Source organism: Impatiens glandulifera, chromosome 1 (genome assembly GCF_907164915.1).
Source record: "Impatiens glandulifera chromosome 1, dImpGla2.1, whole genome shotgun sequence".
In the NCBI taxonomy this organism is placed as follows: domain Eukaryota; kingdom Viridiplantae; phylum Streptophyta; class Magnoliopsida; order Ericales; family Balsaminaceae; genus Impatiens; species Impatiens glandulifera.
The window spans coordinates 125,923,900-125,939,998 of NC_061862.1; the positions used below are offsets into that span (position 1 = coordinate 125,923,900).

Genomic DNA, 16,099 nt, shown 5'->3' on the forward strand with positions numbered 1-16,099 from the left:
ATTAACTTGCATCAACTAGACATCATTCCATCTAATCTTTCAGCTTTGAAATATAAATTTGTTGTTATGTATTTATATAATTAGTTAATTTACATATTTCAAAAAAATAATATATATATATATATATATATATATAATTAAATAAAATAGAATTTTCTTTTATAAAATATTAATATATTTACATGTAAAATTTGTCTGAATGGTATATAATATACTAAATTTCGATTGGTAAACAACTATTTTCTCACCTCAAAATTAAAATAAATCTATTTCGTCTAGTATGATAATACTTGATTACTAAACCAATAGAAAAAAAAAATCAGAAATAATTTTAAAGATCGACTTTAAATGATCATTTGAAACCGGTTTACATATCAATTTTTGAAAATACTCAGAATTCGGATAACCCAACACCTTCAGAATTATCAATTTGGATGATCATGAATTTTAAGTATAATATTGCTATTGGGAAAATTGTATATAACAACAATTACAAGGCTTGTTTACACCCAAACATCATTTTTCATAAAAGTCGGAATTTGGGAAATTTAATACGTTTAGATTAACCGGTTTGGAAAATTATGAACTTTAAATATAATATTTTTCTTTTCATGAATTTTGTGTAGAAGACTTTCAAAATGGCAAAAGAGTCAAAAATCGAGTCAAATCGAGCAGTTCAAAGCTAGGTCAACGGAAGTCAACGCAGCATTCTCGCACACCCAAAATTTCAAAACGCATGAGTGACTTCATCATGGCGTCAATAAGCGCCTCATTTGAAAAACTCTCAATAAGCGCAGCATTTGAAGTTTCTTTGACTAAAGGAAGATCAACAAGGATCCTTAATTTCAAAAATTCACTTAGACCTCTACACTTAATGGTTTTGGGTGTTTTGGGAAGTTTTGGAAAGCCTAAAAAGTCCTCTACAAGATCCGTTAAATGTTAGGATTTGTATCTCCCAAATCCGACCTGCTTGAAAACAATCTGTAAAAACAAAAGAAAGAAGAATACAAGAACACACAGATTTATAGTGGTTCACTCAAATTGAGCTACATCCATTTCAGCCACCATCAGATTTACTATGAAGAAGAAGAAGGAATACAAAGTTTTTGCCTCACACTTTATCTCTCTATAATTCCTACTTGACAATGTAAACCCTTAATAATCATATATTTATAGGGTAAACATTCAGGTAATAAACCTAAATAACTTTGGTCAGGCCCAAGCCCAAAACCAAAAAGAAAACCCAATAAACTCTAATTAACAATGTAGAATTTATTATAAGTGTAGGCTCCATAACTCAACACTCTCCCACTTGGAGACTAACTTCATAATCTCTCGATCGGTGGCGGCTTTCCATCCAATGTCTTAACGAAGAAGACCAACTGAAGTTGCACACAACTTCAGTTTCTCATTTGTCACAAATTTCGTCAACATATCAGCTGGATTCTCACTCCCGAGAATCTTCTCAAAAGCTAATACTCCATCTTCTAAAGCTGAACGGATGAAATGATAATGAACTTGTATATGCTTCGTCCTGCCATGATAAACAGGATTCTTTGCCAAATGAATGACACTCTAACTGTCGCATCGCAACACACTTCCCTCGTAGTCCTGACCCAATTCTCGCAAAAAGGGTTGTAACCACATCATTTCCTTAGCAGCTTCTGTCACAGCAACATACTCTGCCTCACAACTAGAAAGAGCAGCAATCTTCTGCAATTTTGAAACCCAACTGATTGCAGTACCTTCTAGAGTATAAATATACCCTATTGTGCTCTTCCTACTATCAACATCACCACCATTGTCAGCATCAACATATCCTTCCAAACCCATATTAGACTTTCGAAAACATAAAGCGAGACCGTGCTTCCTCTTAAGTATCGTAGTATCCACTATACTGCTTCCCAATGTTGTCTACCCGGATTGCTCATGAGTCTACTAACAACTCCCACTGCATGTGCTATGTCTGGTCTTGTGCAAATCATCGCATACATAATACAACCAATGGCAGAGGCATACAGAACAGTTGCCATGTAATTTTTCTCCTCCTCTGTTGAAGGCGACTGATCTTTAGATAGTCTGAAGTGACTAGCTAAGGGGGTAGTAACTGGTTTTGCATCATACAAGTTGAACCTGCTTAGAACTTTCTTCACATATTCTTCTTGTGAAAGCTTGAGAACTTCTTCATCCCTGAAAATTCTCATCCCAAGTATTTGTTTAGCAGCACCCAAATCCTTTATTGTAAACTTTTCAGACAACTCTTTCTTGAGCTTGTTAATCTCATACAAGCTTGCTCCAACAATCAACATGTCATCAACGTAGAGAAGAAGAATAATGTACGATTTATCAAACCTCTTGATATAGCAGCAATGATCAGCTTCACACCTCAAAATTGTTACTTTTCATGAAGCTATTGAACTTCTTGTACCATTGCCTTGGAGCCTGTTTCAAACCATACAGACTCTTCTGAAGCTTACACACAAGCTCATCTTTTCCTTTGATTTCAAATCCTTCTGGTTGTCGCATGTAAATCTCTTCATCTAAATCACCATGAAGAAAAATAGTTTTGACATCCATTTGTTGAAGATGAAGGTCTTCTTTCACAACCAAACTCAAATAGTTCTGATTGTGATCAATTTAACTACTGGAGAGAATATCTCATTGTAGTCAATACCTTCTTTATGTTGAAATCCTTTCACAATCAATTTTGCCTTGTACCTCATGATTTTATCATGTTCTTCTTTAATCCTGAAGATCTATTTGTTGTGAAGTGCTTTCTTTCCCTTTGGTAGCTCAGTGAGCTCCCAAGTCTGATTCAACATCAAAGAGTCCATCTCATCTTTCATAGCAGACTCCCACTTAACCGATTCATCAGATTGTATTGCTTCCTCATAACATTCAGGTTCACCTCTATCTGTCAACAATATATAGTTCAGAGATGGAGACCACCTCTCAACTGGTTTTCGATTCCTTGATGATCTTCTCAACTGTATAACCGGTGTTTGTTGATTTACCTCTGGGGCCACGTTCTCAACAGTTTCATCTCCAACAACACATTGTTCTTCTTCGACAGTCGGTATATATTTAGCTGAAAAATCTCTCAAATCGACTGTACCAGTCTCTTCTAACTTGGAATCACCATCTGATGTCTTCCCAACACAATCTTTGTAGAGAACATGTTCATTGAAGATAACATTTCTGCTACGAATGATCTTCCGATTTTGATTATCCCAGAAATGAAAACCAAACTCGATATCACCATAACCAATGAAAAAATATTTATTAAACTTTGGATCAAGCTTGCTCCTATCACATTCATTAATATGAACATATGATAAACAACCAAACACTTTCAAATAAGAAAGGTTTACCTTTTTATTGCTCCAAGCTTCTTCAGGAATTCTGAATTCAAGAGGAACATAGGGTCCCATGTTTATCAAATAAGCAGCAGTATTAATAGCTTCTGCCCAGAAGGTTTTAGGCAGCCCTGCATGCAATCTCATGCTTCTATCACGCTCGTTCAATTTTCGATTCATTCGTTCAGCTACTCCATTCTCTTGAGGCGTTCGGGGAATAGTCTTCACCATACTGATCCCATTCACAGCACAATACTCTTTGAAATCTGAATTGATATATTCACTTCCGTTATTGGATCTCAAGCACTTAACTTTCTGATTTGTTTCATTTTCAACCAAAGCCTTCCATTTCTTGAAAATAGCAAATTTTTCAGACTTATGCTTCATAAAATATACTCATACCTTTCTTGTCGAATCATCTATAAACGTCACATAGTATTGTGATCTGCCAATAGAAGAAACAGATGCAGGTCCCCACACATCAGTGTGTACCAACTCTAGTTTTTTTTTCTTGAGCTCCTTCCCAATCTTTAAGAAACTCACCCGTTTCTGTTTTCCAAGAATGCAATTTTCACATAACTGATGTTCAACAGACTTCAGTTCTGGAATCTGTCCATTCTTCAAAAGAATCTTCATCCCTTTTTCGCTCATATGGTCCAACCTGCAATGCCACAGTTCACTATTCTTCAAGTCATCAACTACAGCAGCAACTGTTTCTCTGCAAGTTGAAGTCGTGTACAACGTTCTAGTTTTGTGACCTCGAGCAACAACAATTGCTCATTTAGTCACCTTCCATGCACCATTTCCACAACTGAAATTGTGACCTTCTTCATCAAGTTGTGTAACAGAGATCAGATTGCGCATTAAACTTGGAATGTGTCTCACCTTATTAATCTTCCAAACATAACCATTTGCCATCTTCAATTTGATGTCCCCCATGCCAACAATATCTAGTGGCTCACCATCTGCGAGATAAACTTTCCCATAGTTTCCAGCCACATAATTCTCCATTAATTCTTTGTGGGTAATGGTGTGGAAAGACGCTCCTGAGTCCAAAACCCATGAATCTATCGGGCTATCAACAGACAGAAGTAACGCATCAGTGACAGATTCTGTAACAACGTTGGCTGCATCATTTTTATCATCACCATTTTTCTTCGGTGCTTTGCAGTTCCTCTTTAAATGACCCTGTTTACCACAATTCCAGCACTTAAATGTCCGCCCAGACTTGGACTGACTCCTCCTGCTCCTTGACATAGATCTGCTCTTACCTCGGTTGAAATTTCTATCATTATCTCTACCCCTATTTTCCACATTCAGAGCAGAACCTTTGAATATTTCACCAGAATCAATTTTACGAACCTCTTCAGCAAGAATACGATCTCTAACTTCAATAAATTTCAGTTTAGCATTTCCAACTGAATTACTAATTGCTGCCCTCATAGGTTCCCAACTATTTGGTAGAGATGCTAACAAAATCAGGGCACTAACTTCATCCCCAAAATCAATCTCAACAGATAGCAATTGATTCACAATTGTATTGAATTCATTCAAATGAGCAGTGATAGAAGTACCATCAACCATTCTTAATTAAAAGAGTCTTTTCATTAAGTGTACTTTGTTGTTAGCAGATAGTTTCTCATACATATCAGAAAGAGCTTTCATCAGACCCATGGTGGTATTCTCCTTTGCTACATTGTGAGCAACAATCTTGGCTAGCGTCAATCAGACAACTCCCAAAACTTGTCTATCAAGGAGTTTCCATTTAGTTTCATCCATCTTATCTAGTTTCGCACTCAAAGGAACATGAAACTTCTTTCCATAGAGATAATCTTCAATCTGCATTCTCTAGAAGGCATAATCTGTCCCATCAAATCTTCCAATCCCATGTCCTATACTGTTTTAATTTTCCATTGTTTCCAATGCTCAGATCTAGCCTAGCTGCTCTGATACCAGTTGTTGGGATTTGTATTTCCCAAATCCGACCTGCTTGAAAACAATCTGTAAAAACACAAGAAAGAAGAACATAAGAACACACAGATTTATAGTGGTTCACTCAAATTGAGCTACATCCACTTCAGCCACCACCAGATTTACTATGAAGAAGAAGAAGGAATACAGAGTTTTTGCCTCACACTTTATCTCTCTAGAAATTTTCTTGACAATGTAAACCCTTAATAATCACATATTTAAACCCACATAACTTTGGTCAGGCCCAAGCCCAAAACCAAAAACAAAACCCAATAAACTCTAATTAACAATTTAGAATTTATTATAAGTGTAGGCTCCATAACTCAACATTAAATTTATGTTTCAGATTGAAACTCTTAATCAAAAGAAATCGACGACACAAGACAAAGCGTCGGGAATATGATAAAACTTAACACGCCTACGGTTATAAATTCATTACTTGAGCCTCAAAGCTTCATTATCTTTTTTGCCTTTTGTGTTTAGGTTCGGCTTAAAAGTCTTTGATCAAGATTTTCAAAATAAAAAGATGTGTGTATGTGTTGAAAATCTTTTAATTTTAATTGCAATTTATAAATTTCATAATAAATTTGTAAGAACTAAAAATCTACATACCCAATTTCTAAATAAAAAATATTTTGATTTATTTTTGAATAAATAAAATTAAAATAATTAATTTGGACAGAATTAAAATAATTAATTAGTCTAATTATTGTGATAATTAAAATATAATTAATTAAGAAAAATGGCCAAACAAAAAATTAAATTATTTGGGATAAATGTTATACTTATTTTATCTTAAAATAATTTTAGAAAAATCAAGGATTAAAATAAATAATTTAGGATGAAATGAGGTACCCATTTCATCCCCAAAATTATTTATTTAACCCTAAAATATACAAAAACAAATAAATAAATTGGCAAAATATTTTTCATATTTATTTTAATATTTTGTGTATTTAAAAAGATCAAAATTAAATCCAAAAAGTGAAAGAAAAATCAATTTCAAACAAACCCTTAAAATTTTAAAATAAAAATAAAATTGTAATCGGGTGTAGCCGAAATCCTAGAAGAAAATTACAGGAAAAACCACGTTCATTGGATAAGAGTTGGATTTTCATCTAACGCATCAATGCACTCGCGGAGTAGCAAATCGACTAACGTGAGCGTTAACTCCGTCATCTAGAATGTGACGGAACAACTAAAATGTGGATGGAACGCTAATAGACCGCTCCATGTCAGCGTTCTCACCCGAAACGACGTCATTTCACGCCTTAATCGTCTTCTCCAACGCAATCACCGGAAGGATAAAGGATAAGAACAAATCCATCTTAGATTTTTCAAAGATGGAATTTTCTCCGCTGTCAACCAAATCAGCTAATTCGAAAGGTGAAATGATCACCCTATCATGGTGATCAATTAATGCCTAGTTTCTTCATCCCCACAATTCTCTATTACCATCACCAGTTCCAAACCACTTCCATCGCACAACTTGAACTCATCTCTTCCCGCCTTAGAGAATCGCTCTCCCAAACCCTGACCATGTTCTACCCTTTTGCAGGGAGGCTCAATAGATGCGACAACTCAATAGACTGCAACGACATGGGCGTTCGATATTTGGAGGCGAAAGTCGATTCAATGATCATGGACGTGATCGAGTGCCACGAAACAGAAATGGTTGACCCGCTCATACCCATCTTGATGGGAAATGGTGAAGAAGAAGATGAGATTTTCGCAATCCAAGTTAACTACTTTAACTGCGGAGGTATCGCAATTGGCACCTATGTCCCACATAAGATTGCAGACGGGGTCTCATTTTTCTCATTCATGACATCGTGGGCTACCATATGTCGCCAACATGATAACACGATTAATACCTTGAAGCCGAGCTTTCCCTCATCATCCCTCTTCCCGCCAAAGGAGAAACACGACTACAATCCTCAATCCGAAGACTGTAAAGAGACCCTTGTCACTAGGAGGTTTGTTTTTAACGCAAGTAAGATAAGTTCAATGAGAGCAAAGGCGAAAATTGATCATGATCATCCCATTCCAACCCGAGTGGAAGTAGTATCGACTTTCATATGGAAGTACGCTACGGTCGATAAGCCTGACAAACCATACATCACATTTCAGGCGGTGAACCTAAGGAGCCGAATGGTGCCTCCATTGTCGGAGCATGCAATTGGGAATCTCGTTGTGCTGGCATATGCATATTGCAGCTACGAAGACTCGAATGATTTAACAGTGATGGGAAGGAAGGTGAGGGAAGGGATCCGGAGAATTGACGACGAGTACATAAGGCGTATTCAAGGGGATGAAGGGTATGCAGTGATGATGAAAAATTGGATGAAGGTAGAGGAGCTGTCAACAAGAGAGGATGCCAATATCTTTAAATTTAGCAGTTGGTGCAGGTTTCCAGTTTATAATGTTGATTTTGGTATGGGGAAGCCTGTTTGGGCGAGCTTAGGCAGTTTGATCAACAAGAACGGCGCTATTCTACTGGATTCAAAATGCGGAGAAGGTATAGAGGCGTGGGTCACTATGAATGAACAAGACATGGCTCGTTTTCAGCATGCTTTTGTTAGAGCTAATACATCATCATCAACGTAAATTAACTTGCATCAACTAGACATCATTCCATCTAATCTTTCAGCTTTGAAATATAAATTTGTTGTTATGTATTTATATAATTAGTTAATTTACATATTTCAAAAAAATAATATATATATATATATATATATAATTAAATAAAATAGAATTTTCTTTTATAAAATATTAATATATTTACATGTAAAATTTGTCTGAATGGTATATAATATACTAAATTTCGATTGGTAAACAACTATTTTCTCACCTCAAAATTAAAATAAATCTATTTGGTCTAGTATGATAATCATACTTGATTACTAAACCAATAGAAAAAAAAATCGGAAATAATTTTCAAGATCAACTTTAAATGATCATTTGAAACCGGTTTACATATCAATTTTTGAAAATACTCAGAATTCGGATAACCCAACACCTTCAGAATTATCAATTTGGATGATCATGAATTTTAAGTATAATATTGCTATTGGGAAAATTGTATATAACAACAATTTCAAGGCTTGTTTACACCCAAACATCATTTTTCATAAAAGTCAGAATTTGGGAAATTTAATACGTTTAGATTAACCGGTTTGGAAAATTATGAACTTTAAATATAATATTTTTCTTTTCATGAATTTTGTGTAGAAGACTTTCAAAATGGCAAAAGAGTCAAAAATCGAGTCAAATCGAGCAGTTCAAAGCTAGGTCAACGGAAGTCAACGCAGCATTCTCGCACACCCAAAATTTCAAAACGCATGAGTGACTTCATCATGGCGTCAATAAGCGCCTCATTTGAAAAACTCTCAATAAGCGCAGCATTTGAAGTTTCTTTGACTAAAGGAAGATCAACAAGGATCCTTAATTTCAAAAATTCACTTAGACCTCTACACTTAATGGTTTTGGGTGTTTTGGGAAGTTTTGGAAAGCCTAAAAAGTCCTCTACAAGATCCGTTAAATGTTAGGATTTGTATCTCCCAAATCCGACCTGCTTGAAAACAATCTGTAAAAACAAAAGAAAGAAGAATACAAGAACACACAGATTTATAGTGGTTCACTCAAATTGAGCTACATCCATTTCAGCCACCATCAGATTTACTATGAAGAAGAAGAAGGAATACAAAGTTTTTGCCTCACACTTTATCTCTCTATAATTCCTACTTGACAATGTAAACCCTTAATAATCATATATTTATAGGGTAAACATTCAGGTAATAAACCTAAATAACTTTGGTCAGGCCCAAGCCCAAAACCAAAAAGAAAACCCAATAAACTCTAATTAACAATGTAGAATTTATTATAAGTGTAGGCTCCATAACTCAACACTCTCCCACTTGGAGACTAACTTCATAATCTCTCGATCGGTGGCGGCTTTCCATCCAATGTCTTAACGAAGAAGACCAACTGAAGTTGCACACAACTTCAGTTTCTCATTTGTCACAGATTTCGTCAACATATCAGCTGGATTCTCACTCCCGAGAATCTTCTCAAAAGCTAATACTCCATCTTCTAAAGCTGAACGGATGAAATGATAATGAACTTGTATATGCTTCGTCCTGCCATGATAAACAGGATTCTTTGCCAAATGAATGACACTCTAACTGTCGCATCGCAACACACTTCCCTCGTAGTCCTGACCCAATTCTCGCAAAAAGGGTTGTAACCACATCATTTCCTTAGCAGCTTCTGTCACAGCAACATACTCTGCCTCACAACTAGAAAGAGCAGCAATCTTCTGCAATTTTGAAACCCAACTGATTGCAGTACCTTCTAGAGTATAAATATACCCTATTGTGCTCTTCCTACTATCAACATCACCACCATTGTCAGCATCAACATATCCTTCCAAACCCATATTAGACTTTCGAAAACATAAAGCGAGACCGTGCTTCCTCTTAAGTATCGTAGTATCCACTATACTGCTTCCCAATGTTGTCTACCCGGATTGCTCATGAGTCTACTAACAACTCCCACTGCATGTGCTATGTCTGGTCTTGTGCAAATCATCGCATACATAATACAACCAATGGCAGAGGCATACAGAACAGTTGCCATGTAATTTTTCTCCTCCTCTGTTGAAGGCGACTGATCTTTAGATAGTCTGAAGTGACTAGCTAAGGGGGTAGTAACTGGTTTTGCATCATACAAGTTGAACCTGCTTAGAACTTTCTTCACATATTCTTCTTGTGAAAGCTTGAGAACTTCTTCATCCCTGAAAATTCTCATCCCAAGTATTTGTTTAGCAGCACCCAAATCCTTTATTGTAAACTTTTCAGACAACTCTTTCTTGAGCTTGTTAATCTCATACAAGCTTGCTCCAACAATCAACATGTCATCAACGTAGAGAAGAAGAATAATGTACGATTTATCAAACCTCTTGATATAGCAGCAATGATCAGCTTCACACCTCAAAATTGTTACTTTTCATGAAGCTATTGAACTTCTTGTACCATTGCCTTGGAGCCTGTTTCAAACCATACAGACTCTTCTGAAGCTTAAACACAAGCTCATCTTTTCCTTTGATTTCAAATCCTTCTGGTTGTCGCATGTAAATCTCTTCATCTAAATCACCATGAAGAAAAATAGTTTTGACATCCATTTGTTGAAGATGAAGGTCTTCTTTCACAACCAAACTCAAAATAGTTCTGATTGTGATCAATTTAACTACTGGATAGAAGATCTCATTGTAGTCAATACCTTCTTTATGTTGAAATCCTTTCACAATCAATTTTGCCTTGTACCTCATGATTTTATCATGTTCTTCTTTAATCCTGAAGATCTATTTGTTGTGAAGTGCTTTCTTTCCCTTTGGTAGCTCAGTGAGCTCCCAAGTCTGATTCAACATCAAAGAGTCCATCTCATCTTTCATAGCAGACTCCCACTTAACCGATTCATCAGATTGTATTGCTTCCTCATAACATTCAGGTTCACCTCTATCTGTCAACAATATATAGTTCAGAGATGGAGACCACCTCTCAACTGGTTTTCGATTCCTTGATGATCTTCTCAACTGTATAACCGGTGTTTGTTGATTTACCTCTGGGGCCACGTTCTCAACAGTTTCATCTCCAACAACACATTGTTCTTCTTCGACAGTCGGTATATATTTAGCTGAAAAATCTCTCAAATCGACTGTACCAGTCTCTTCTAACTTGGAATCACCATCTGATGTCTTCCCAACACAATCTTTGTAGAGAACATGTTCATTGAAGATAACATTTCTGCTACGAATGATCTTCCGATTTTGATTATCCCAGAAATGAAAACCAAACTCGATATCACCATAACCAATGAAAAAATATTTATTAAACTTTGGATCAAGCTTGCTCCTATCACATTCATTAATATGAACATATGATAAACAACCAAACACTTTCAAATAAGAAAGGTTTACCTTTTTATTGCTCCAAGCTTCTTCAGGAATTCTGAATTCAAGAGGAACATAGGGTCCCATGTTTATCAAATAAGCAGCAGTATTAATAGCTTCTGCCCAGAAGGTTTTAGGCAGCCCTGCATGCAATCTCATGCTTCTATCACGCTCGTTCAATTTTCGATTCATTCGTTCAGCTACTCCATTCTCTTGAGGCGTTCGGGGAATAGTCTTCACCATACTGATCCCATTCACAGCACAATACTCTTTGAAATCTGAATTGATATATTCACTTCCGTTATTGGATCTCAAGCACTTAACTTTCTGATTTGTTTCATTTTCAACCAAAGCCTTCCATTTCTTGAAAATAGCAAATTTTTCAGACTTATGCTTCATAAAATATACTCATACCTTTCTTGTCGAATCATCTATAAACGTCACATAGTATTGTGATCTGCCAATAGAAGAAACAGATGCAGGTCCCCACACATCAGTGTGTACCAACTCTAGTTTTTTTTTCTTGAGCTCCTTCCCAATCTTTAAGAAACTCACCCGTTTCTGTTTTCCAAGAATGCAATTTTCACATAACTGATGTTCAACAGACTTCAGTTCTGGAATCTGTCCATTCTTCAAAAGAATCTTCATCCCTTTTTCGCTCATATGGTCCAACCTGCAATGCCACAGTTCACTATTCTTCAAGTCATCAACTACAGCAGCAACTGTTTCTCTGCAAGTTGAAGTCGTGTACAACGTTCTAGTTTTGTGACCTCGAGCAACAACAATTGCTCATTTAGTCACCTTCCATGCACCATTTCCACAACTGAAATTGTGACCTTCTTCATCAAGTTGTGTAACAGAGATCAGATTGCGCATTAAACTTGGAATGTGTCTCACCTTATTAATCTTCCAAACATAACCATTTGCCATCTTCAATTTGATGTCCCCCATGCCAACAATATCTAGTGGCTCACCATCTGCGAGATAAACTTTCCCATAGTTTCCAGCCACATAATTCTCCATTAATTCTTTGTGGGTAATGGTGTGGAAAGACGCTCCTGAGTCCAAAACCCATGAATCTATCGGGCTATCAACAGACAGAAGTAACGCATCAGTGACAGATTCTGTAACAACGTTGGCTGCATCATTTTTATCATCACCATTTTTCTTCGGTGCTTTGCAGTTCCTCTTTAAATGACCCTGTTTACCACAATTCCAGCACTTAAATGTCCGCCCAGACTTGGACTGACTCCTCCTGCTCCTTGACATAGATCTGCTCTTACCTCGGTTGAAATTTCTATCATTATCTCTACCCCTATTTTCCACATTCAGAGCAGAACCTTTGAATATTTCACCAGAATCAATTTTACGAACCTCTTCAGCAAGAATACGATCTCTAACTTCAATAAATTTCAGTTTAGCATTTCCAACTGAATTACTAATTGCTGCCCTCATAGGTTCCCAACTATTTGGTAGAGATGCTAACAAAATCAGGGCACTAACTTCATCCCCAAAATCAATCTCAACAGATAGCAATTGATTCACAATTGTATTGAATTCATTCAAATGAGCAGTGATAGAAGTACCATCAACCATTCTTAATTAAAAGAGTCTTTTCATTAAGTGTACTTTGTTGTTAGCAGATAGTTTCTCATACATATCAGAAAGAGCTTTCATCAGACCCATGGTGGTATTCTCCTTTGCTACATTGTGAGCAACAATCTTGGCTAGCGTCAATCAGACAACTCCCAAAACTTGTCTATCAAGGAGTTTCCATTTAGTTTCATCCATCTTATCTAGTTTCGCACTCAAAGGAACATGAAACTTCTTTCCATAGAGATAATCTTCAATCTGCATTCTCTAGAAGGCATAATCTGTCCCATCAAATCTTCCAATCCCATGTCCTATACTGTTTTAATTTTCCATTGTTTCCAATGCTCAGATCTAGCCTAGCTGCTCTGATACCAGTTGTTGGGATTTGTATTTCCCAAATCCGACCTGCTTGAAAACAATCTGTAAAAACACAAGAAAGAAGAACATAAGAACACACAGATTTATAGTGGTTCACTCAAATTGAGCTACATCCACTTCAGCCACCACCAGATTTACTATGAAGAAGAAGAAGGAATACAGAGTTTTTGCCTCACACTTTATCTCTCTAGAAATTTTCTTGACAATGTAAACCCTTAATAATCACATATTTAAACCCACATAACTTTGGTCAGGCCCAAGCCCAAAACCAAAAACAAAACCCAATAAACTCTAATTAACAATTTAGAATTTATTATAAGTGTAGGCTCCATAACTCAACATTAAATTTATGTTTCAGATTGAAACTCTTAATCAAAAGAAATCGACGACACAAGACAAAGCGTCGGGAATATGATAAAACTTAACACGCCTACGGTTATAAATTCATTACTTGAGCCTCAAGGCTTCATTATCTTTTTTGCCTTTTGTGTTTAGGTTCGGCTTAAAAGTCTTTGATCAAGATTTTCAAAATAAAAAGATGTGTGTATGTGTTGAAAATCTTTTAATTTTAATTGCAATTTATAAATTTCATAATAAATTTGTAAGAACTAAAAATCTACATACCCAATTTCTAAATAAAAAATATTTTGATTTATTTTTGAATAAATAAAATTAAAATAATTAATTTGGACAGAATTAAAATAATTAATTAGTCTAATTATTGTGATAATTAAAATATAATTAATTAAGAAAAATGGCCAAACAAAAAATTAAATTATTTGGGATAAATGTTATACTTATTTTATCTTAAAATAATTTTAGAAAAATCAAGGATTAAAATAAATAATTTAGGATGAAATGAGGTACCCATTTCATCCCCAAAATTATTTATTTAACCCTAAAATATACAAAAACAAATAAATAAATTGGCAAAATATTTTTCATATTTATTTTAATATTTTGTGTATTTAAAAAGATCAAAATTAAATCCAAAAAGTGAAAGAAAAATCAATTTCAAACAAACCCTTAAAATTTTAAAATAAAAATAAAATTGTAATCGGGTGTAGCCGAAATCCTAGAAGAAAATTACAGGAAAAACCACGTTCATTGGATAAGAGTTGGATTTTCATCTAACGCATCAATGCACTCGCGGAGTAGCAAATCGACTAACGTGAGCGTTAACTCCGTCATCTAGAATGTGACGGAACAACTAAAATGTGGATGGAACGCTAATAGACCGCTCCATGTCAGCGTTCTCACCCGAAACGACGTCATTTCACGCCTTAATCGTCTTCTCCAACGCAATCACCGGAAGGATAAAGGATAAGAACAAATCCATCTTAGATTTTTCAAAGATGGAATTTTCTCCGCTGTCAACCAAATCAGCTAATTCGAAAGGTGAAATGATCACCCTATCATGGTGATCAATTAATGCCTAGTTTCTTCATCCCCACAATTCTCTATTACCATCACCAGTTCCAAACCACTTCCATCGCACAACTTGAACTCATCTCTTCCCGCCTTAGAGAATCGCTCTCCCAAACCCTGACCATGTTCTACCCTTTTGCAGGGAGGCTCAATAGATGCGACAACTCAATAGACTGCAACGACATGGGCGTTCGATATTTGGAGGCGAAAGTCGATTCAATGATCATGGACGTGATCGAGTGCCACGAAACAGAAATGGTTGACCCGCTCATACCCATCTTGATGGGAAATGGTGAAGAAGAAGATGAGATTTTCGCAATCCAAGTTAACTACTTTAACTGCGGAGGTATCGCAATTGGCACCTATGTCCCACATAAGATTGCAGACGGGGTCTCATTTTTCTCATTCATGACATCGTGGGCTACCATATGTCGTCAACATGATAACACGATTAATACCTTGAAGCCGAGCTTTCCCTCATCATCCCTCTTTCCGCCAAAGGAGAAACACGACTACAATCCTCAATCCGAAGACTGTAAAGAGACCCTTGTCACTAGGAGGTTTGTTTTTGACGCAAGTAAGATAAGTTCAATGAGAGCAAAGGCGAAAATTGATCATGATCATCCCATTCCAACCCGAGTGGAAGTAGTATCGACTTTCATATGGAAGTACGCTACGGTCGATAAGCCTGACAAACCATACATCACATTTCAGGCGGTGAACCTAAGGAGCCGAATGGTGCCTCCATTGTCGGAGCATGCAATTGGGAATCTCGTTGTGCTGGCATATGCATATTGCAGCTACGAAGACTCGAATGATTTAACAGTGATGGGAAGGAAGGTGAGGGAAGGGATCCGGAGAATTGACGACGAGTACATAAGGCGTATTCAAGGGGATGAAGGGTATGCAGTGATGATGAAAAATTGGATGAAGGTAGAGGAGCTGTCAACAAGAGAGGATGCCAATATCTTTAAATTTAGCAGTTGGTGCAGGTTTCCAGTTTATAATGTTGATTTTGGTATGGGGAAGCCTGTTTGGGCGAGCTTAGGCAGTTTGATCAACAAGAACGGCGCTATTCTACTGGATTCAAAATGCGGAGAAGGTATAGAGGCGTGGGTCACTATGAATGAACAAGACATGGCTCGTTTTCAGCATGCTTTTGTTAGAGCTAATACATCATCATCAACGTAAATTAACTTGCATCAACTAGACATCATTCCATCTAATCTTTCAGCTTTGAAATATAAATTTGTTGTTATGTATTTATATAATTAGTTAATTTACATATTTCAAAAAAATAATATATATATATATATATATATATAATTAAATAAAATAGAATTTTCTTTTATAAAATATTAATATATTTACATGTAAAATTTGTCTGAATGGTATATAATATACTAAATTTCGATTGGTAAAC

General features: G+C 36.0%; 2 protein-coding genes across 2 annotated transcripts; both read left to right on the forward strand.

The window, feature by feature from the left end:
* The first annotated feature begins 6,746 nt into the window (after positions 1–6,746).
* LOC124942504 (stemmadenine O-acetyltransferase-like) lies at positions 6,747–7,934 on the forward strand. The gene has a single exon (XM_047483028.1). The coding sequence runs from the start codon at positions 6,747–6,749 to the stop codon at positions 7,932–7,934; it is 1,188 nt and encodes a 395-aa protein (XP_047338984.1).
* Positions 7,935–14,679: 6,745 nt separating this feature from the next.
* Positions 14,680–15,867, forward strand: LOC124942515 (stemmadenine O-acetyltransferase-like). Its single transcript, XM_047483039.1, has one exon. It carries the CDS (start codon positions 14,680–14,682, stop codon positions 15,865–15,867), a length of 1,188 nt encoding a protein of 395 aa, XP_047338995.1.
* Positions 15,868–16,099: the final 232 nt, after the last annotated feature.